Source organism: Yarrowia lipolytica, chromosome 1D (assembly GCF_001761485.1).
Source record: "Yarrowia lipolytica chromosome 1D, complete sequence".
NCBI classification, from domain to species: Eukaryota; Fungi; Ascomycota; class Dipodascomycetes; order Dipodascales; genus Yarrowia; species Yarrowia lipolytica.
Window position 1 is genome coordinate 729,703 of NC_090773.1, and position 19,714 is coordinate 749,416.

Below are 19,714 nucleotides of genomic sequence, written 5' to 3' on the forward strand. Positions count from 1 at the left end.
TTGCAATTCTGAACCAAAAGATGGGAATGCTCGAGTCTTGTTTGTGAATCGGTGTATCCTTGATTCATTCCAGTCGCGTGTGGAATTGTCAGGTTCAATAATAATATAATATATACACGGCTACTTCTTCTTGCCAAACTTGGCCTCGTTCTTGAGCTCCTCCAGGAATATGGACAGGAAGCTCTTTTTGTGGGTTAGTTTTTCAAAGGCCTTTTCGCCTTCTCGGAGGAGGGGATCATGGGAGACTATGTTAGTAATTTGGCGGGGGGCGGGGCAGGTCAGTCATTGACTGGATGAGCCGTAGCAGTGGGCGGGAGACATAACAGCGAGGAGCGAGAGGCTTTAGAGATGACAGCAAGACTAGTCAGTGACTGTAGTTGTGTCTTTCCTTTGACTGACAATCAGTGAGGAGTGTGTTCAAAGGTGTAATAGTGAAAGGTGCAGTGATACTACTGTAGAGGCATAGAGACAGAGAAATACGCTTGTTGAAACAGGCATTTTCTTTTCTGACCTCCTGTCTTGAACAAGAGCATCACGGCGTTTGTGGGTCGGTGCGAAGATCAGTTCACAGCCAAAGACATGCCTTTGATTGAAGTCACGATTCAACAGACAAATGTGGTCTTCTCCATCCCAGATACTTTTGTTAAAACTATTGTATCCTGCACATGATCTCAGTAGTCCCTCTTCACGACACCTTTCACTTCACTTCTCTTCCTAGAGAGGGCAGGACCCAGTTCAGCGATAGCCATCTCATCCGTTTGGAGACGCTAACACCTCGTTCAGCAGTAGCAGCACTCAGTTGAAGAGCATCTCCAAACCGAAGCGTGTCTCCAACGGGCCAGCCTCTCAGACATCATCCCTCACTTGTAACTCTCGCCACGTCATTTGTGACTCTCGCCGCCTCATTTGTAACTCTCACCACCCTGACATGATACTCACTCTGATCTCCATAATCAGTCGGCTTATGTCCGTTGATTCGGGCGTGTATCGATCTGACAAACTTGTGGAAATTCTTGGACTCCAGCAGCTTGCCGACCAGGAATTCGTGCAAGTTTCGTGGCGACATGGTTCGGTTCAGGGCATGTACCTGGTGGTGGCGAGATGATTGCCATCTACTCCTGCACGACCTGGGATTAAGTTGGTAGGGGGATTAGTAAGCAAAGAGAGGCGGTAGACGGGGGGCAAAAGTGGATAGAAACACTGGAAAATCAAATAAAAAATGTAATGAGGTCTTTGGTATGAGTACATGGCCAGAAACTGGCCAAATTCTGCTCGGTGGAACTTCCGACCTCAGCTCTACAGAGAGCACCCAGTGTCTACAGCCATCGCTACCTGTAGATGGACACCGATAGCTACTTGTGTAAGTACATCAGTTCCAGAGACTTTTGGGCTTCAGTACTTGCGGTAAACCATTCTGGCTCGCCCGCCACGACTGGGTTCCTTCATTCAATCTAGTTTGTTGACAGGAGGAGCCATGGTGACGGTCCATAGTCTGAACTACCATAACAGCACCCGAGAAGTGGTTCAATGGGCAGTGACCGAATGGAATGGGTGATTCTAACGTGGTCGAGACGAGGAATGCAGTAGCGGACTTAGTACAAGAGATCAAACAGATTCTTGTGCAATCTCAACGTAAAAGCTGAGAGCGTCAGATCATCGTCGAGACTGAGACCATAATAGGAACACTGCAGATAGATATCTGTGGTGGGAACGGCCAACCATTGACTGCCGCATAACTCGATAACCCAAGGGTTGGTGAAACAGTTTGTGGTGATTCGTCGTAAATGGTAGGTGGTAGATGTGCAGGGTCGAAGATAGGCCCACTCACCGCTTACACCTCGTGCACAGTACTACGTACCTCACGCCCACCCCTCGTTATCATTTGTCACTGACTCGTCTACTCCTCATCCCCCTCAAACCACCCAAACTCGCTCAACTTGATGTTGTACTTGTCCAAGCCATTCTGGGTCACCTCCACGCCCTCCTGTTCCAATTTCTCCTGCTGTTGCCGCATCTCGTCCTTTCCCCGCAGCGACACTTTGCCCTGGGAGGAGATAACGCGCCACCAAGGCACGTTGGACGTGTTGAACTCGTGATTGGGGTTGGTGGTCAGAGTCTTGAGCGCCGTTCCGACCTGCCGCGAGTTGGCCGGTGCGCCCGCCAGAAGCGCAATGTGGCCGTAGGTGGTTACCCGGCCCGTGGGAATCGTTTGGCACAGCTCGTACACTGCAATGTAAAACGCCTGCGATTCTTGCGATGGCATGGTGGGAATGTGCAGAAAGCGGAGTACAGCATAGTGCATATCGAGGAATATAAGCTGGAGAGCAAGGTCAGGTCACGTGTCAGGTCACGTGCCGGGACACAAGGCAGCATTTTGGATGAACATTTTTTTTTTTTTCATTTTCGGGAAAAGTGAGAGATAACAATGAAAAATTTTCTATGGTGGCTGATACGGGACATGTATCTATCGTATCAAATGACTTTCCAGGCAAAACTACTGTCTATGAGTGTGTATTGTAGACGAATTTGGTCAGATGTGTTTCTGATTGACAAATATCGCTCGAGACAAAGGGTCTCAGCCAGTTGATTGACCTTCTCCTGTGATTGACCTTCTCCTGTTTTGACCTTTCTTCTTGATCACCTTCTGGTCTGACGGCAATAACGACTGTTCTTGGGGTTTCATAGCACTGTTGAATATGCCACAAGTTCAAGTAGTAGCTGACATAGCTGACGTAGCTGACGTAGCTGACGTAGCTGACGTAGCTGACGTAGCTGACGTAGCTGACGTAGCTGACGTTAAGACTGGCACTTTTCGTCCACCAATCCACATCCTAGTAACAAACCGTGTATATGTTCTTCCTTTCTTAGGTACAAGTGATAGAGAGGTTCTCTTGTGGTGATTGAGGTTCTTTGTGGTGAGAGTGACAGTGAAAGTATTCTTCTGAGACAATCAGTTGATCTTTCTGACTAGGGACTTGGTCATCTGGTAGGAGTAGAAGTATTAGAACGACAACTGCCGTTACCATCAGATCCAGTACCATCAGATCCAGTTGCTGTAGATGGATGGAGTCATCTCAGACAGTAACACCATCGGCTCAATCGGATCGATCATCACTTTGATCTTTGATATCCCGTTTCCAATGGTCTAGACGACTATTCCATCAGTCATTCCATACGTCCATCACTCGATAAACAGTCAATATCGTCTGTAGAAGTGACAACATTGCTCGATTGTGCAGACTTTGACACTCCCTCCTCACTGAACTTGCCGGAACTCGACGAAAACTCGGCGAGCATACTTGTCCAGAGCAGCTCATGCCTCAGGAGAGGCAGCATCTAGAGCGGACAAGTACGCACCGGGGGTCTTGCCATCCACCAACCGAGAAACACCCACAATATCCTCGAACTCGCCAGGAATGCCAAATGGGGCGCAAGAGCGACAGTGAAAGATGCACCCAAGATTGCAAGAGAAACAAACATCACCTACAAGACTGCGTTGGTGGGGGTACCGAGCATGTCAGAGAGTTTCTCCGAAGGACAGCGACTTGCCATTGTCACCCCTTGACTTGTTCACGTCTTGACCTTGACTTCGTCAACCCCTCGCTGCCTCCCCCGTCGAGTCAGCATCCTAGACACATCAACAGTTCCGACTAGGTGTATTCCAGCTTGTTACTCTCGGGCAAATCTCACCTCTGGAGATAGCTATCTGGAACAGCTTCTGGAGAACAGCTACAGCTACGGCTACTTGGACGATAGTGCTGTATGTTGCACTTCCAATGGCAATTCTGTTGAGAGACAAATCGACGACAACATACGACGATCGACAACGTAGCGATCATGGCTGTAGCCATCACAGCATAATTACGCCATGATCTAAGCCATGGTACAATATCCTCTCATTTCATTTACACCATTAACGCATCTACACCACCGACTACACTATCACTCCACTCCACTACTCCACTCCACCCACTCGTTAATCGTGCAAAAGCCATATATTGAATTTTTTGGGGTCCCGGATCTAGCATACATCGCGCTGCTTAGATACCAAGCTTGGTTCGTCGCCAGTGTCGTCGCTTGGCGTTGTATCGAACGGTGTTGTTGGTCTTGAATCGGACCCACTGGGGCAGGGGTCGGTTCTGTCGGGAGGCCTTGGCCAGCTTGGACTTGGTCTTGAAGGTCTTGAGACTCTGGGGTTAGTGCTGTCTAACGCATCAGCGAGTTGGCCACCTTGCGCGCAATGTCGCGCGTCAGCCGTCGCTTGGTCTGGTTCCACACCCGCTTGGCGAATTTGCCACCGGACGTTTTCAGGTTCGACGAGTTTGACGGTCTGCCAGAATTATGGCCAGAGTTATGTTGACCGGAGTTATTCTGGTAATGCTGGGGCTGCTGGGGCTGCTGGTACTGATTACCCTGACCTCCGCCACCATAGTTACCACCACCATTGCCATAACTGCCACCATAATTCTGACCGGACTGAGGAGGCGGCTGGTAGCCAGGGTACCCGCTGGAAGACTGCTGGTACTGGTTCTGAGACGGATACTGGTTCTGGGACGGATACTGGTTCTGAGTCTGGTACTGGTTTTGTGACTGGTAGTTGCCACCATAACCGCCATACTGAACGCCACCAGAGTTGGCATGGCCAGCGTTGTAGCCACCCTGGGAGTGGTTGCTATACTGGCCCTGGCCCTGGTTGTCGTACCGTGAGTACCCCTGTTGCGAAAAATTGTTGCTGCTCATGTTGTGGTGCAGAAGTCAAGTTGTGGTGACAACATGTCCTGTGTCATGCCCACAACATGAACAAGGCGGTGGCCACGACACCGGTCCGGTGGAGTCCAAATCCGCCCCGTCAACAACCCGCCAAAACCCTCCGCCCGCTCAGTCGTCCGCAAATCGCACCATCGTCGTCCATTCTCTCGCTCCATACTCACAGGCATTGTTATTTGTCGTTGTCAATCTTGTAAAAAACCAAGGTTGATTTGAGGATTTTTGCGTGTGCGGTTGGGAGGTCCTGGTGAGTGCCAACCCTAGTTTTGGTCATGTGACGTGACTGTGAAAACTCTGGGATTTTTCGACGATGCACAACCTTAACCTTATTCGACACACCTCCCAACACTGGCAAAAATATCGCCCCAAAGTGTTTTTACACTCCATCTGCAAAAATGACCCGAACCTCCGTTCTCGCTGACGCTCTCCAGTCCATCACCAACGCCGAGAAGGCCGGCAAGCGACAGGTCCTGATCCGACCTTCCTCCAAGGTCATCATCAAGTTCCTGACCGTCATGCAGCAGCACGGCTACATTGGCGAGTTCGAGTACGTGGACGACCACCGATCCGGCAAGATTGTGGTCCAGCTCAACGGCCGACTCAACAAGTGCGGAGTCATTTCTCCCCGATTCAACGTCAAGATCGACGACGTTGAGAAGTGGATCCAGAACCTGCTGCCCTCTCGACAGTTTGGTTACATCATTCTGACCACCTCTGCCGGAATCATGGACCACGAGGAGGCCCGACGACGACACGTTGCCGGCAAGATCCTCGGATTCTTCTACTAGACGATTTGGGGTTTCTCAAAAGTCTGGTACAAAAATAAAAATGAATTGTTTGAATGGAACCAGCATACACTGTTTTCGAGGAAAGCACTGTGCTGAGGTGTAGAGGGTGAAAGTGGACCTTCGAATGGGCTCTTATTGATCCTGCACTTGTAGTATCGTTATTGTAGTAGTTAACGTGGTGATCTGGGATTGGTTGAAGGCACTGGATGGCTTCATATCATGACACACTTGAAAGGTACGATCATGAGTACAGTAGATCTTAATACCAGAATGTTCCAGCTTGTCAACCAATGGAGAATTTATAACAGAACGGGCATCGTCCACAAGGACCAATTCGCATTCATTTAATCAGGAGCGAGCACCTATTCGATTCTCCAAACGCACCTACAGCAAGTTCTTGGCCTGAACAAGGTAAATGGAGACATGGATGAGCTCTTTTTCGGTCACGTGACCAACATATTCGCCCGGCTTTTTTGTTTTGGACTTTGCAGCTCTTTTTTTTGGACTTTGTAGCTCTTTTTTTATTTGCAATGTCTAGTTATATTTTTGAACTAAGATGATAACTACTTGAGATTACTTAACAAGATACATAATTGGGAGGTGGTATGGGAGGAACATCCAAAGTGGTTTTATAGGTAGAAATCACGGACATGTTTGAAGGGGTAAAAAGACGACCGAATTTTGCTACAAATGTGGCGATTGGATCGTTAATATGAAAAAAATTGGAAGGGGGTTTTCACTTTGCTTTAGTTACTGTAGATTTCAGTCAGATCATGACTATCATGAAAGGTTCTGTACCTTCTCAACTCACTTGATAGCAACTGGACCGAAGCAATTTCTGTTGAGATCCATTATCTAGACAAACCATGGGAGGTCTCATACAAAATACAAACGTGTTCATACGATACGAGACCAGTAGGAGCACACTTGTACGACCCGATAGGATGACAGCATCATCGCCTCTGGAGTCAGTCCATACCGGTCAGGGTGCTGAGGAGTTTGGGGGAGGTCAGAGGGCGTAGATAGAGAAGAGCCACGACAGCAACTGGAAGAAGGCTTAATACCCCGGGCTCTGAAGCAGGTAATGCGTGATAAAACCAATATGACATGGACATCGTTGACTCCAGACGACTGTTGAGAGTGTTTTAGCTGTAGATAGACTGCTCTTGCCATAGGTATTGTAAACTATCTAGATATGCTCTTTGTCGATACTCTCTGACTCTTTACTCTATGTCCATGACACTATGACACTATGACTTTCTCTCACCCTCATTCATGCTGTCGTTCAGACCTCTCCAACTCCGGACTAGTCTCGGAACTGGTCACCTCCAAACTCTCCCATCCCTCGGGACCAGTATCGGAACTGCCCTTCCCCAGACTCTCATCTCCCTCGTCAAATAAAACCCGCAAAGACCCGCCCAATACTCGCTTGCGCTTGAGAGTATCGCCCGAGCCCCCAAACGGAGTATAATCCGCTTGAGAACCGACAAAAACAGGCCGATGCGGCGAATCCGGCAAAATCCACCGCCGCTCCACCAGCTTCTGGTGCCGGGTCACGTGATCGTAACTGTACGTGACCTTGACCATGGACGATTGGGCACCCTTGGCCCGTTTGGTCACGAGGGAGTACATCTGGGAGTACATCTGGGAGTTGACGGGGTATGATCCCGTGGCGATATGAGACCCGAACAAACGTGGTATCTGGCAGAAAGACAAGACAATGATGGTAGTCGTTAGTATGGGTATCAGATGTTTGTTGGGTGGCGATCTTAATGGTTCCAAGTAAGTGGTATCAGAGATGTAAGATAGGGAGCCGTAGCTGTATCACTTGAGCGACTCTTGAAAGTGGTCTCAGAGATGCCAGAGTCAGAGTTAGAGTCCAAATTCTCAGAAGGAGTCTCCAACAACGGTATCCAGTGGTATCAATGGTTGCGATGGTATGTTTAGATGACCAAAGCTGAACTGAGAAGGACTTGAAGGTTTCCTTGGGCAGTTGCAGTAGATGTAGCAATAGCAATAGTTCCGACAGTTATGGCCGCAATCACCGCGCTAATTCAGCCAATATCTGCCGATATATCAATAGCCAACGTCGTGAAAAGATCTCTGGAGATCACTCAGAGTCAGAAGAAGCAACTGAAGCTCAGATAGATGTCCTGGAGTTGAACCAGTATTGCAAGATGATGGTTGTGGATTGTGTTGGTTGGTAGGTATCACGTGATGTATGGTAGCTTGCAATGGATGGTATCACGTGCCGTCGTTGTTTCACAGGTTATGAGTGTTGTTTCTAGGTATCGGTTTGGTATAGTGAAATGTGTAGATGTTGTGGGATGGTTTACTTGGATCTACACAAATGTTTTGTTTACATTGTGGAGTAACCTTATTTTAATTTGAGGGCATTTTCGGGACTAAATAAAAAATTAAATAGTCATTTTTTTTAAAAAAATAAAAACGTAACAAAAAACCAGAATAATCCAGCGTGTCATTACACTCAAAATCCTACCAGTTCAACACAATTCATTCACGACAATTAATCGGCATATTTTATTTATTTATTTTCCTCCCCATTTTAAGTTCAATCACATGACCCCCTCCGTTGCCCCCCTCACCCGATTTGTCCCAACAACCCACCAACCACGTGATGTGACTGCTTTTTTTCGCACTCTCCCAACCGACTCATACAGGTGTTGAAAAAAGAGTTGAGCTTCTTCTCCTAACCAACAACCGATAATCAAGATGGCCCCCAAGTCAGGTATGCAGGAGATGTGATAATTTGATTGCTAGGAGCTGGGTGACAGCTAATCCGCAAGGACCGCCTGACGGAGATAGATTTGCTACCTTCGTCGGTGGCTTTGAGGAGAGCGACGGATGTGATGGACAAGGTGGGGTGAACTCGACATGATCTGTGTTGGCCCATCACGGAGGTTATGGTGCCCATGACATGAGCAGTGTTGTCCGCGACACGAGCAATGTTGTCCGTGAAACGAGAATGTCATCCCACAACACCACCAGTCACATCTCAGTCACCTAAACTCGCAGCGGTCAATGGCAGTCGGACTTTGTCCTCGTGCCTTGCCGGTTCACTACTAACTCAGACAACGTTACCCTCGGCCCCCAGGCCCGAGAGGGAGAGCTCGTTTTCGGCGTTGCCCGAATCTTTGCATCCTTCAACGATACTTTCGTCCACATCACCGATCTGACCGGCCGAGAGACCATCTCTCGAGTCACCGGCGGTATGAAGGTCAAGGCTGACCGAGACGAGAACACCCCCTACGCCGCCATGCTGGCTGCCCAGGATGCCGTCGAGAAGGCTAAGGAGGTTGGTATCAACGCTCTGCACATCCGAATCCGAGCCACCGGAGGTACTTCCACCAAGACCCCCGGCCCCGGCTGCCAGTCTGCCGTCCGAGCTCTTGCCCGAGCCGGTATGCGAATTGGTCGAATCGAGGACGTGACCCCCGTTCCCTCCGACTCTACCCGACGAAAGGGTGGTCGACGAGGTCGACGACTGTAAGCGGTTTCTTTGGGGACTTGCTGGCAGTATTTATGCCGTGTTTTCATGGTGTATGTAAAAATATAAAAGCGTAAGCGTATTTAACGATTGATCCGAGTGTTTGCGAGCTCTTCGAAGCACGGATTTGTAGAGTGACATGTAGATGCGAAATGAGATTGGTGTTTGGGGCAGTTTACACCATTTTCCGCCACTTTTGATGATATTTCGACAATTTTCATTATTTCCAGCATTTCCCTTTTATTTTTATTTTTATTTTTATTTTTATTTTTATTTTTATTTTTATTTTTATTTTTATTCATTTAACATGTATCCTCTCTTTCACTTGAATAAAATAGTCTGTTATTATTCCAGCTATTTTAATCATTTAAAGGAAATACGAAAAAGAAAAGTGCTGCAAGTACCATACACAGTTCCCGTAGAATTTGCACTTGGCTACTGGTAGTTAGATGTATAATACAAGTACACAATCAACAGCTACAAAGACTAGTAGAATGTCGTATCACTTCTTTTTATTACAACTAGTGTTGCTTCGTACTACTGTATGTACTGCTCCACCATTTACTGGACAATTGTATCAACTTGAACGATTTATTCCTTGATTTATGAATCATTAACAAGAGCCTGATATCATAGAAACATTAGTTACTACAAGTACTTGTACAAGTATCACTATCTTGAAATAATACATAAACTGGAATCTCCATAGAGCCTGGATTCACAGCCCAGACCCATGGTCAATGGAAATTACGTAAGTAGATCTAATGGAGTGATTGTAAGTACAGTAATCCCATTCACCAAGTGGCCAACGAGACATTACTCCTTCCGAATTACCACCAACTGTCATACCGCCAGCGAAACAGACACTTCGGCGGCTCGTTGGCCATTGCACTGCCTCAATCTGCCCAACTGTCATCGATAATAATGTATAATTTATAAGTCCCTTCCAGCGGCTAGTCCCTACTCAACAGACATGGGAGTGCCTCTGTCCTCGGTATCGGGAGTCATGGTCCCGCTCTCTCTCCTTCGCTTGTCGTCATCAAGCTTGCCCTTGCCCAAACTCTTCCGCTTGATCGTTCTGGGACCCTCAACTTCTCGAGACAGAGTCAACATGAGCGTGGTGCACCGTCGAGAAAGCTCCGAGGTGGAGCGCGACAGAAAGAACCAGTCGAACCGAAAATGCGGCGATTTTTTGATCTCCTTGCGAATCTTCTCAAACAGCTTGGGATGCTCCAGCCCGTACTTGTTGACCATCATCAAAATGAACCGGTCCTCCTCCTCGGAATACACCCGCTTGGAGTTGTTAGCGGGGTAGACAATAGGAAGCTCGTTCATCGGCACCTTGCACTCCTTGAGCTTGGTTTTGATGAGCTCCTGCTGCTGCCTCTGTCGCTTGAGCTTCTCCTCACCCTGCTCAATAACCGCAATGTACTTCTCGTACCCCTCGACCTCCGTGTGCCGCTCCATGAACGTCTTGGCGTACCGCAACACCTCCTCCTCGCCCTTGCCCCGGAACGCACGTGCCACAGCCTCCATGTTGTCCCGGCCATGCCGACCAATCAGATGAACAAGATTGTTCATGTCTCGCTTGGTCCAGTTGGTAAACCCCTCGCTCTCATAGTCCCGCTTAAGCGCCTCCTGCTCCTCCGTCAGCGGCTCCGCGTCCGCAATCTCCTTGTTGAGAGCTGCTCGCTTGCTCTCCTTAGTCTCTCCCTCCTCCAAAGCGTCAACATCAATGTCCGCATACGGCACCTTGTAGTTGATCTGCTTGCGGTAAAACGCCAGTTCCTGATCCTGTAAAGCTTTCAGGCCTGGGGGAAAGAACTGGTGCTCAGCAAGAGGAACCTGCTTGGGAGGCCGCATCGTTCGAGGTTGCTGCTGCTGAAGCAAAAAGATATCCTTGTAGTACGAGTTGACCCCGTAATGCTGCTCCCGCCGCTCTCGTTTGGGTGGGTTAATCCAACCTTTGCCGTTGGGGTCGGGGGCGCCGATGCCATTGGCTCCAACTCGGTGCTGAAAGTCCTCTCCGTTCCACACCATGGCCGAATCGGTCGAAAACTTTTGCAGGTCGTCGATTCCAAGCTCTGCGAACTTATCATTAAGCTGCTTGGTTCGCTTTTCGCCATGCAGTAGAATTGCCTCAATGTCGTCCTCCGTCTTGAGCGTTCCCTTGGACGACTTGAAAATGTCCTCGGTACCATGCCGAATCATGGACAGCAGGTCGCCCTTGGACTCACTGTTGTTGGCGGCGGCCTTTTGCTGCGTTCGACCCTGTTGAATCACCAGCTGGTCGAGCCGCAACTTCTGGGCTGCCCGCTCTAGCACCTTTTCTTCCACGGCGTTCTCGGTCACAAACCGGAATACGTAAACCTGCTTGGTCTGGCCGATTCGATGCGCCCGGTCCATGGCCTGCAGATCGGCCTGTGGATTCCAGTCTGAGTCGTACAGAATGACTATGTCGGCAGAGGTCAAATTAATTCCCAGACCACCAGCTCGGGTAGTCAGCAGAAACACAAACTTTTCCGAGCCCTCAGCATTGTACTCGTCAATCGCCGCAATACGGTCCTCGTGCGCAGTGCTGCCGTCGATCCGGCTGTACTCATAGTCTCTGAACGAGCAGTAGTCCTCGAGAATGTCAAGCATTCGGCTCATCTGTGAGAAAATAAGCACACGGGACCCCTGACTCTTGAGCCGCTTCAGCAGCTTATCCAACATGACCATCTTACCGCAGTTGAACACGAGATGCTCATCGGTGGTGTATGGAGGACCGGGCTCGGCTCCCTCAAACAGGTAAGGGTGGTTGCAACACTTTCGCAGTTGCATAACAATGTTGAGCAGCCGCGTCTTTCCCTCCCGTTTACCCAGCTGGCCATTCACAGCGTCAATGTCCTTCTCTAACAGCTTCTGGTACCACTGCACCTGCATGTCGGACATACCAATGTACAGGTTGAGCTCCTTTTTAGGAAGCAGCGATTTCTCAACGTCGTTCTTGACTCGTCGCAATAAGAAAGGACGCAGAACCTTGTGTAGCTGCTTGACGACACTGTCCTCGTCGTTTTCGCCCTCCTCCCCCTCGGCCTCCTTCTCCTCAAACCATTGATCAAACGTTTCGGCTTCGGAAAAGATATCTGGAAGCAGAAAGTTGAGCAACGCCCACAACTCGTGCAGGTTGTTCTGCAGGGGCGTACCTGTGATCAGCAGTCGGTTGGTGGAGTGGAACAGGCGGATAATCTGTGACAGCATGGAATCTTCGTTTTTGATTCGATGCGCCTCGTCCACGATGATGTACTCCCATGCCACCTTTTTGAGCGCCGACTTCTCACGAATGACAATTTCAAACGATGAAATCACCACGTCAAAGTCTGCCGTCAGCACCTCATTGGCAATGATCTCCGCTCGTTCCGTCTTGTCACCCCGCAGTACCACTGTCTTCACCTCCGGAGTCCACTTCTCAAACTCTCGGCGCCAGTTGTCCAGTGTACTTTTGGGTACAATGACAATGTGAGGCCCGTTGATGCCGCACTTGTATCGAAGGTATCCCAAAAAAGAAATGGTCTGCAGCGTCTTGCCCAGACCCATTTCGTCAGCCAGAATGCCGGAGATGGAGTTCTCGTGCAGCGAAATGAGCCAGTTGAGACCCTGCACCTGGTACTCTCGTAGTGTACCGTTGATGAACGGGGGACTCTCGGTATACACCGTGGCCATCTGCGTGTTGTCGTTGAGCAGCTCCTCGTCCTCCTCCTTTTCTGTTTTTCGCCGGCCTCGTCCCCCTCGACCTCTAGTTTTCTTCTGGGCCTTGGAGGCTCGATCTAGTTCATTGACAAGCTTGCGGAACTTGGGGTCACCTTCCATTCGCTTGTTGATGAAGTGGCGGAAGAGGTCGGTCAGAGAGAGGAGGTATTTGAGTCGTTTAATCGAGTTTGTGTCCTGAGTTAGCACGGAGTCAGTGAAGACCCACAGATAATAACAAATGATAACTGGATAACGTAGCATATGGGTGCCATTGGAGGGAGGTCAGAACGCCGGTATCATCACCGTGGGATATGCAACCCAGAGGAAGCCTGCGCCGTTGTTGCTTCTGTCTTCATTGATGTTTCTGTCTGCACTGAAGTTTCTGTCTGTTGAATATTGTAGATGACATGGGGGAGGAAGCCAGTGCACTGAACGATCACATCAAAGATGGGTCTGCAGCACACAGCAGGAATGATATTGTGCCACGTGTTTCCGATGAGCAGCTGGCTAGTGTTGTATCGACAGCACGGTCTTGCAAACAGCACAAGTCATCATAGCCACTACCGCACCTACCACACCTACCTACACCTACCACCTACCACCATCACAGATCAGCAGTGTCTGTCCCCTCAAACCAACACACCCTCAGATTCTAAAGGCCACGTCACACACCACCTCATCCACATCACCCCATCCACACAACCACCCTACTACCCCCATGTTGATGTTTGCACCTGCCAGTCCTACTCACGTCTTTATGTTTCTTCGCGTCCGGGAGCGTGAAGTACCGCTCGATTCGCTCCTCCTCCGTCTCGTCGCGCGGGGTCGCCACCTGGGGCGTAGTGTCGCTGCTCATGTCGTGTGTGGTGAGCTGTTGCTGGCCGCGGGGTCTATAGCAGCAAAGGTTGGGTAGGAGATTAAGAACGCCATCCGGTGGTGAGTGAGAGTGCATATTATGGCCATCTTCAGAGGCTAATAAAGTTGCGTTTCAACCTTAAAAAAAGTTACCACCAGTGATGGTGCAGTAGCTACAAGTAGGACAATTGTAGCGCTGAGCCTGGATAGAGCAAAGACGAGAAGACAGGACTCGGTGAAAAAAATAAAATGGGTGATTACATGGGCTTGTTTTGATCATGTCGGCGGGGCAAAATTTATGGCCTTTTTTATAAATTTGGGGAAATTTATTGGAGCCAATCAATCCACCCTTACTGTCTATGATTAAGTAGCCTCCAATTCTCGAAGTACAGAAAATAAATCATTATTACTGAGTGGAAATAAATACGTTGAATAAATTATATAAAAATAAAATAAAAAAAATAAAATAAAATAAAAATAAAATAAAATAAAATAAAATAAAAAAAATAAAATAAAATAAATAAAATAAAATAAAATAAAATAAAATAAAAAAAAAAATAAAATAAAATAAAATAAATAAAAAAAAATAAAAATAAAATAAATAAAAATAAAATAAAATAAAATAAAATAAAAATAAAATAAAATAATAATAAAATAAAATAAATAAATAAAATAAAATAAAATTAAAATAAAATAAAAATAAAATAAAATAAAATAAAATAAAATAAAATAAAATAAAATAAAATAAAGATTCGGACCTGTGTTGACTCAAGGTGTTATGAGTACAATATACAAGTACAATGTACTCGAGTCTTGTACTCGGCGGGTTTTGCTGGTTCCCGTTTGAGACTTGGACATGTCCGGGTAGTGTGTGTCTCTTACTTGGAATAGTTGAAGAATAATGGCGCTGGGGTCGTTTCGGTATTCCTGAAAAGCTGTGGAGATGAAAGATGTATCCTTCTATAGTGCTGACTCATATAATCATTTTTTTTCATAATAACATCCCATTCTGTTGAAATTCACGACTGGACTTGGACTTTTTTATAATTTTTATTATTTTTATTATTTTATTATTTTATATAATAACCCTAGGTAAAGTTTGTTAAGGATTAGTTGGGTTAGCTGGAATCAGTGGGGTGCTGATTCTGGCAGTGGAAAACACCAGAGACTGGAGTGGCGTTTTCCCGATGAACGAACAAAACACGGCGAAGCTATGTGGAACCAACATACAACACCCGAACTGAACCAGGTTTTTTTTATGATTTTTTTACTGGAAATAGTACGTGCCAAAGTTGGACCAATGACACTAAACGGTGTTTAATTAGTAATATTTCCGTGTAAGCGTACAATTCATTTCAAAGGTTATTCTTTCCACAGCAAAGTTATAATTAAATGAATGTATATGCAGAAAAAAAAAAAACCAGAGATACAAGTGGTACCTTGGTAGAATCGCCAAAACTGTGTAATGATGTCGATATCAACTGCTACTTCTACCTTTCAGCTTTCTGATCGTCTCACTTGTTGAAATCAAGACAACTATCTACACAGAGTTGTTGCACTGCCATACTATCATCTATATTAACATCTTATTATGCTTACACGCAGTTGAACCATGCAAATAAATAGTGTGGCCATGTTGAAAGGACACATCCCTGAGATAGTCCAGGATAGACCGGATAAACCGGAGAAACCGGAAGAGTCGGCGGAGCCGGGTTGCAAACCATGGTCTACTCCTGACCACTAAGAAGAGTGTAGGCAGGAGCACACAGCTTATCTCTGCCCTTGAGGAAGAGCAGCTCGAGAATAAAGATGAACTCCAGTACCTCGCCCTTGAGCTTGGTTACCAGATCTCCAGCGCAGGCAGCAGAGCCTCCAGTGGCAATGATATCGTCGACGACAATAACGGTCTGGCCGGGCTTGATGGCATCCTCCTGGATCTCAAACACGTCCTTGCCGTACTCCTTCTGGAACTCGGCATGGACGGTCTTGCCGGGCAGCTTTCCCTGCTTTCGAACCGGCACAAACGCAGCGCCAATGGCCAGGGCCAAGGTGGGGCCAAACAGAAAGCCTCGGGCGTCCAAGCCCACAATGACGTCGATTTTCTTGTCGCCAAACGTGTCCTTGATGTGCAGCTTGAAGGCGTCGATCAACTGCTGGAAAGACTTGGGGTCCTGAAAAATAGGCAGGATGTCCTCGAACACAATGCCCTTGGAGGGGAAATCCTGGTACTGGCGCAGCTTGGCCTTGAGCTCGGTCTGGAGGGTCTGGAGAGACATTGGGTGATGGAGTGGGGAAGAAGATGACGAGATCAACGACACTCCAAACTCTCCAGAGTGGGTATATGCACCTGAATGCACGTGTTGGGACATGGCACGGGAGTGGACGGGGGCGCTTGGGGAGTGCCTGGGCCCCGTTGGCGGTGATTGGGGCGTACTTGAAGGTCAATTGCAACGAATAAACCCATCTCCAGCTCTTTCCAAGTCTCTACGACGAGTTTCAGAGACGTTGGTAGACGTAGTTGGCACCCCAAGTATATAGAGTAAAGTATACACGGATCTATAAGTAACGCGGGTTCAACACCCGGTTGTGTCGATTGTAATTGCTGATTTAAACACCCAGAGATTCGTCGCAAAAAGTCACGTGACTTCACCGCCTTGATTATGTGCATTGGGCTCTTACTTCTTGTGTGTGTATAAGTTTCTAGTTGTAGTAGTGATAAAAACGTGATTCTTACTAAGCTGGCATACTCTCCGCAGTGTAAGCAGAGAATGTTGGTTTTTCCATGATCAACTGTTCAATACTGGCAACCGGATGGTCTTGTGGAGACTTTTCAGCAAAATACATCTCCTTCTCCCCCCCCCCCCAATGAGGGAGGTATAGCAGTATACCCGATCAGGAAGGTGTATCCAATAGATAACCTGGAAGGTATGTTTCAGATATGATGAGGGATATTCCCGTGAATATCAATTCGGAGTCCGGCCAGGAGCCAGGAGTCGGTTTTACAGAGTTCCAGTAGTATGTACTACTTTGCAATACTGGAGTATGAGAGAGAAAGCCTGTAGATGTGTCCCGTTTGGCCCGGTAGAAGCGTCGCTTACTTCGTGTAGGAGCAGCTTGATTTGATGGGGGAGTCCATTGACTTGACGGAGGAGCCGATTGACCTGGCAGAAAAGCATTTGACTTGATGGAAAACTTCTACATTGTTTTCACACTTCAGAAACCAGTTTCCCTTTGCCGGTGCAATGTACATAGACTCGGAAGTACCCTTGGGGTTATCAACATGACTTTGGTGGTAGTTATAAGAGAGTCTAGGGTCGGCTGAAATGTTATCTTGGGCTTTCAATGCAAAACCAACACATTCACCAAATGGTTCTATCTGATTCTGTCTTCAGTTGTTGGACTTGTTCTCAGCGATGAGCAGCATCTCTACATGTTCTACTATTAGGAGGATATTTCAAAGAGGAAGCTCTAATCAGTAGGAGACTTCAAAGGACCAATTCAAAGCCTCTTTATTATCGATTCAACAAGTCTTGATATCAACTAGTCCAGTTGTTACTGTTCTTTCTGGGACTTTGTTCTCTGTCAGTCATACTATCAGACATTGTTCGCCAGTCGTTCTGACAACCAAGAGTCGACGCAGAGCACCATACACTTCATTTTCGGCTATGGTAACACTTCTCGAATGATTGTCTACAAATCTCCCTACTGCTACCGATACCTACGTACCCTGGAGTACACTTGAACACAATAAATTAACAATAGACACCAATCGATATGGGTCTAAAAAGCATAGCGGAAATGCTTGTTCTGTCTGTCGGTGAGATCGGCCGTCTGCAGCTCGTGGAGCTCGGCTTCGGTGATGTCGCCTCCATACAACTGGTCTCGTCGTCTGTTCTCTCTGACGTTGACAAACCAGATGAGCATGGTGATGCCGATAGCCAGGCCGAAGAAGACGACAATGCAGATTTTGGCCGCAGTGTAGGCCGGGGCGTCTTCAGCTCGGAACGTCTGGGGTCCCAGGAGGTTGCCGAGGCAGTATCCGATCAGCAGAATGGCGTTGACACTGATTTTCTTGGTATGGCCGGCGGTGTTGGAGGCGACCAAAGACAGCACACAAATGAGACCAATGGGATACAGCATGACGAGATAGAGGCCACAGAGTCCGGCTCCCTGGCTGTGTGGAAGGAAAGCGAGCAGGCAAGAAGCCACCAGGGCAATGGCCTGAGCGATGGTGGCGATCAGACATCTTCTCTCTGTTCTCTGGACAACCCATCCCAGGAAGATACAGCCAACAAACTCGACTCCTCCCTGGGGAGTTTGCATGAGCAGTGCTCGGGTGGGTCCTAGACCAATGGTTTCAGACAGCAGGATGGTGGAAAAGTTGGTGAGACCTCCGTTGGGGATGTTATTGGAGACGGAGAAGAGAAAGTAGAGCCAGGTTCGGATGTCAGTGAGAGCCTCCCAAACCTGTTCTTTCTTGAACGTTTTGTTTTCAAAGCCCTGCTGGTTGGAGGCGATTCGTGCCAGCACCAGTTTTCGCTCTTCTTCGTTCAAAAACCACGCCTTGGAGGGGTCGTCGGGAATATGGAAGAAGATGACGATTCCCAGAGCCATGGTCAAGACTCCGGTGATGATAAAGAGCAGCTTCCAGCCGTGCATGGGCAGATGGTGGTTCTCGGTGAGTCCGTAGGCCACCAGGGAGCCGAGAATGAGACCGAGGCCGTTGGAAGCAAACCAGATGGACGTTCGCAGAAACTGCTCCTCTCGCTTGTACCACTGGGCGGTGAGAATGACAAACGCCGGGGTGACGGCGGACTCCAGGACGCCCAGAATCGTTCGCAGAGCGATGAAGCCGCCAAACCGGGGCACCGCGTGGCAGCACAGAACCATGCCCCAGAGCACCACAAACACGGACAAAGTCTTGGCCATGGGGAACTTTTGCAGCATGAAGACGGCCGGGAACTCGAACGCAAGATAGCCAATGTAGAAGGCGGTTCCGGACCACGAGTAGTCGTCGCCCTTCATGCCGAGATCCTGGCGCATTCCCATGACTGACGCCAGCGAGTTGGTGCTCTTGTCCATGAACTGGACCACGTAGATGAACATCATCAGCGGCATGAGACAGAGGTCGATTTTCCGGAGAATGCGGGTATTGGTGGCCTCGTCGATGATCTGGGTGTCCAGCATCACGCCGGGGGTCTTTTCGACCTCGGCATCCGAGTCCAGACTCGGTTTTCGAACGGAGTTTTTCTCCACATCGGAGGTGGATGGAGACAGGGACATTTGGTGAAGGGCTTGAGCTGGAGATGAGTGATTGAGTGAATGAGCTCACCTTCCACCCTCCTCGCCCATGCTATATATGCACGACGGACATTTTGGGTCGTGCTACCTCCTCTCGAGCGGTCTCCGGCATGGATTGCCTGAAACGGTAATTCCATCGAATCATGTCTTGCTCCAGGGCTGCTATCTTATCTCCTGGGTTTAATAGGTGTAGGGTTTGGAGCGGAGTATTTGGGGTAAATAGCGGGTCTTTAAAAGGCGCCAAGACCAGTCGGCCCGGCGCCAAGACGCGCTAAGCCATTTATAGCGTGGTGTTTTTTCGTCACCGATCGCCCCATCACCGACCAGTCCTACCACCCAAAGTCGTTATACGTCATTTTTCAACATGATAAAAATTAAAGGAAAAAACTGCCACTTTTTAGCGAAACCCTAATTCCGTCAACTGTAAATGCGCCGACTTTTAAACTTGCGCTCGCCAAACGAAATGATAGACCATAGATAGCCCAGTCCAATAGCAGACAGGAGCAGTGGACCAGAAGGATCGGGCTCGGACATCGGACTCGGACATCATTGACCACGTGCCAGACGTCACGTGATGTACAAGACGACCTTTTGCACCAACACTAGTGTACAATCACACACACATCTTGCCTTGCTCACCCACTCCAGACAAACAGACCCTGAAAGGCTTGTGTAGGGCTGAGAGACAAGGGGTTTGTGGTCTGTGAGTAGTAGTAGTCGTTCAACTACTACTTGTAGCTGCTGTACATGACATAGCGCAACG

The 19,714-nt window shown here is 48.2% G+C and overlaps 10 protein-coding genes and 1 pseudogene across 10 annotated transcripts; 3 read left to right on the forward strand and 8 right to left on the reverse strand.

Moving 5' to 3' along the window:
* Window positions 1-120: 120 nt before the first annotated feature.
* On the reverse strand, window positions 121-1,066 carry YALI1_D07299g (uncharacterized protein; the record flags this gene model as incomplete). Its single annotated transcript, XM_002143010.3, has 2 exons — window positions 121-245; window positions 940-1,066. The coding sequence occupies 2 exons, from the start codon at window positions 1,064-1,066 to the stop codon at window positions 121-123; spliced, it is 252 nt and encodes an 83-aa protein (XP_002143046.1).
* Window positions 1,067-1,150: 84 nt separating this feature from the next.
* Window positions 1,151-1,734, reverse strand: YALI1_D07310g (uncharacterized protein; the record flags this gene model as incomplete). Its single annotated transcript, XM_068282622.1, has 3 exons — window positions 1,151-1,332; window positions 1,384-1,616; window positions 1,667-1,734. 3 exons carry the CDS (start codon window positions 1,732-1,734, stop codon window positions 1,151-1,153), a joined length of 483 nt encoding a protein of 160 aa, XP_068138723.1.
* A 64-nt stretch (window positions 1,735-1,798) lies between these two features.
* Window positions 1,799-2,416, forward strand: YALI1_D07315g (uncharacterized protein; the record flags this gene model as incomplete). Its single annotated transcript, XM_068282623.1, has 1 exon — window positions 1,799-2,416. The coding sequence occupies one exon, from the start codon at window positions 1,799-1,801 to the stop codon at window positions 2,414-2,416; it is 618 nt and encodes a 205-aa protein (XP_068138724.1).
* Window positions 2,417-3,686: 1,270 nt separating this feature from the next.
* On the reverse strand, window positions 3,687-3,995 carry YALI1_D07335g (uncharacterized protein; the record flags this gene model as incomplete). The annotated part of the gene is made up of 2 exons (XM_068282624.1): window positions 3,687-3,893; window positions 3,936-3,995. 2 exons carry the CDS (start codon window positions 3,993-3,995, stop codon window positions 3,687-3,689), a joined length of 267 nt encoding a protein of 88 aa, XP_068138725.1.
* A 45-nt stretch (window positions 3,996-4,040) lies between these two features.
* Window positions 4,041-4,190, reverse strand: YALI1_D07338g (Compare to YALI0D05697g, Misc non-coding, similar to Saccharomyces cerevisiae RPL39 (YJL189W); ancestral locus Anc_1.148,gnl|GLV|YALI0D05697g [Yarrowia lipolytica] highly similar to uniprot|P04650 Saccharomyces cerevisiae YJL189w RPL39 60S ribosomal protein; annotated as a pseudogene).
* A 16-nt stretch (window positions 4,191-4,206) lies between these two features.
* On the reverse strand, window positions 4,207-4,740 carry YALI1_D07344g (uncharacterized protein; the record flags this gene model as incomplete). Its single annotated transcript, XM_068282625.1, has 1 exon — window positions 4,207-4,740. The coding sequence occupies one exon, from the start codon at window positions 4,738-4,740 to the stop codon at window positions 4,207-4,209; it is 534 nt and encodes a 177-aa protein (XP_068138726.1).
* A 422-nt stretch (window positions 4,741-5,162) lies between these two features.
* YALI1_D07348g (40S ribosomal protein uS8) lies at window positions 5,163-5,555 on the forward strand (the record flags this gene model as incomplete). Its single annotated transcript, XM_502456.3, has 1 exon — window positions 5,163-5,555. One exon carries the CDS (start codon window positions 5,163-5,165, stop codon window positions 5,553-5,555), a length of 393 nt encoding a protein of 130 aa, XP_502456.1.
* A 2,733-nt stretch (window positions 5,556-8,288) lies between these two features.
* On the forward strand, window positions 8,289-9,066 carry YALI1_D07379g (40S ribosomal protein uS11; the record flags this gene model as incomplete). Its single annotated transcript, XM_502457.4, has 2 exons — window positions 8,289-8,304; window positions 8,648-9,066. The coding sequence occupies 2 exons, from the start codon at window positions 8,289-8,291 to the stop codon at window positions 9,064-9,066; spliced, it is 435 nt and encodes a 144-aa protein (XP_502457.2).
* A 957-nt stretch (window positions 9,067-10,023) lies between these two features.
* On the reverse strand, window positions 10,024-13,056 carry YALI1_D07427g (uncharacterized protein; the record flags this gene model as incomplete). The annotated part of the gene is made up of 1 exon (XM_066094314.2): window positions 10,024-13,056. The coding sequence occupies one exon, from the start codon at window positions 13,054-13,056 to the stop codon at window positions 10,024-10,026; it is 3,033 nt and encodes a 1,010-aa protein (XP_065950386.2).
* A 2,167-nt stretch (window positions 13,057-15,223) lies between these two features.
* On the reverse strand, window positions 15,224-15,926 carry YALI1_D07451g (uncharacterized protein; the record flags this gene model as incomplete). The annotated part of the gene is made up of 2 exons (XM_068282626.1): window positions 15,224-15,419; window positions 15,466-15,926. The coding sequence occupies 2 exons, from the start codon at window positions 15,924-15,926 to the stop codon at window positions 15,224-15,226; spliced, it is 657 nt and encodes a 218-aa protein (XP_068138727.1).
* A 1,504-nt stretch (window positions 15,927-17,430) lies between these two features.
* On the reverse strand, window positions 17,431-18,933 carry YALI1_D07486g (uncharacterized protein; the record flags this gene model as incomplete). Its single annotated transcript, XM_502460.3, has 1 exon — window positions 17,431-18,933. The coding sequence occupies one exon, from the start codon at window positions 18,931-18,933 to the stop codon at window positions 17,431-17,433; it is 1,503 nt and encodes a 500-aa protein (XP_502460.3).
* Between the last annotated feature and the right edge of the window lie 781 nt (window positions 18,934-19,714).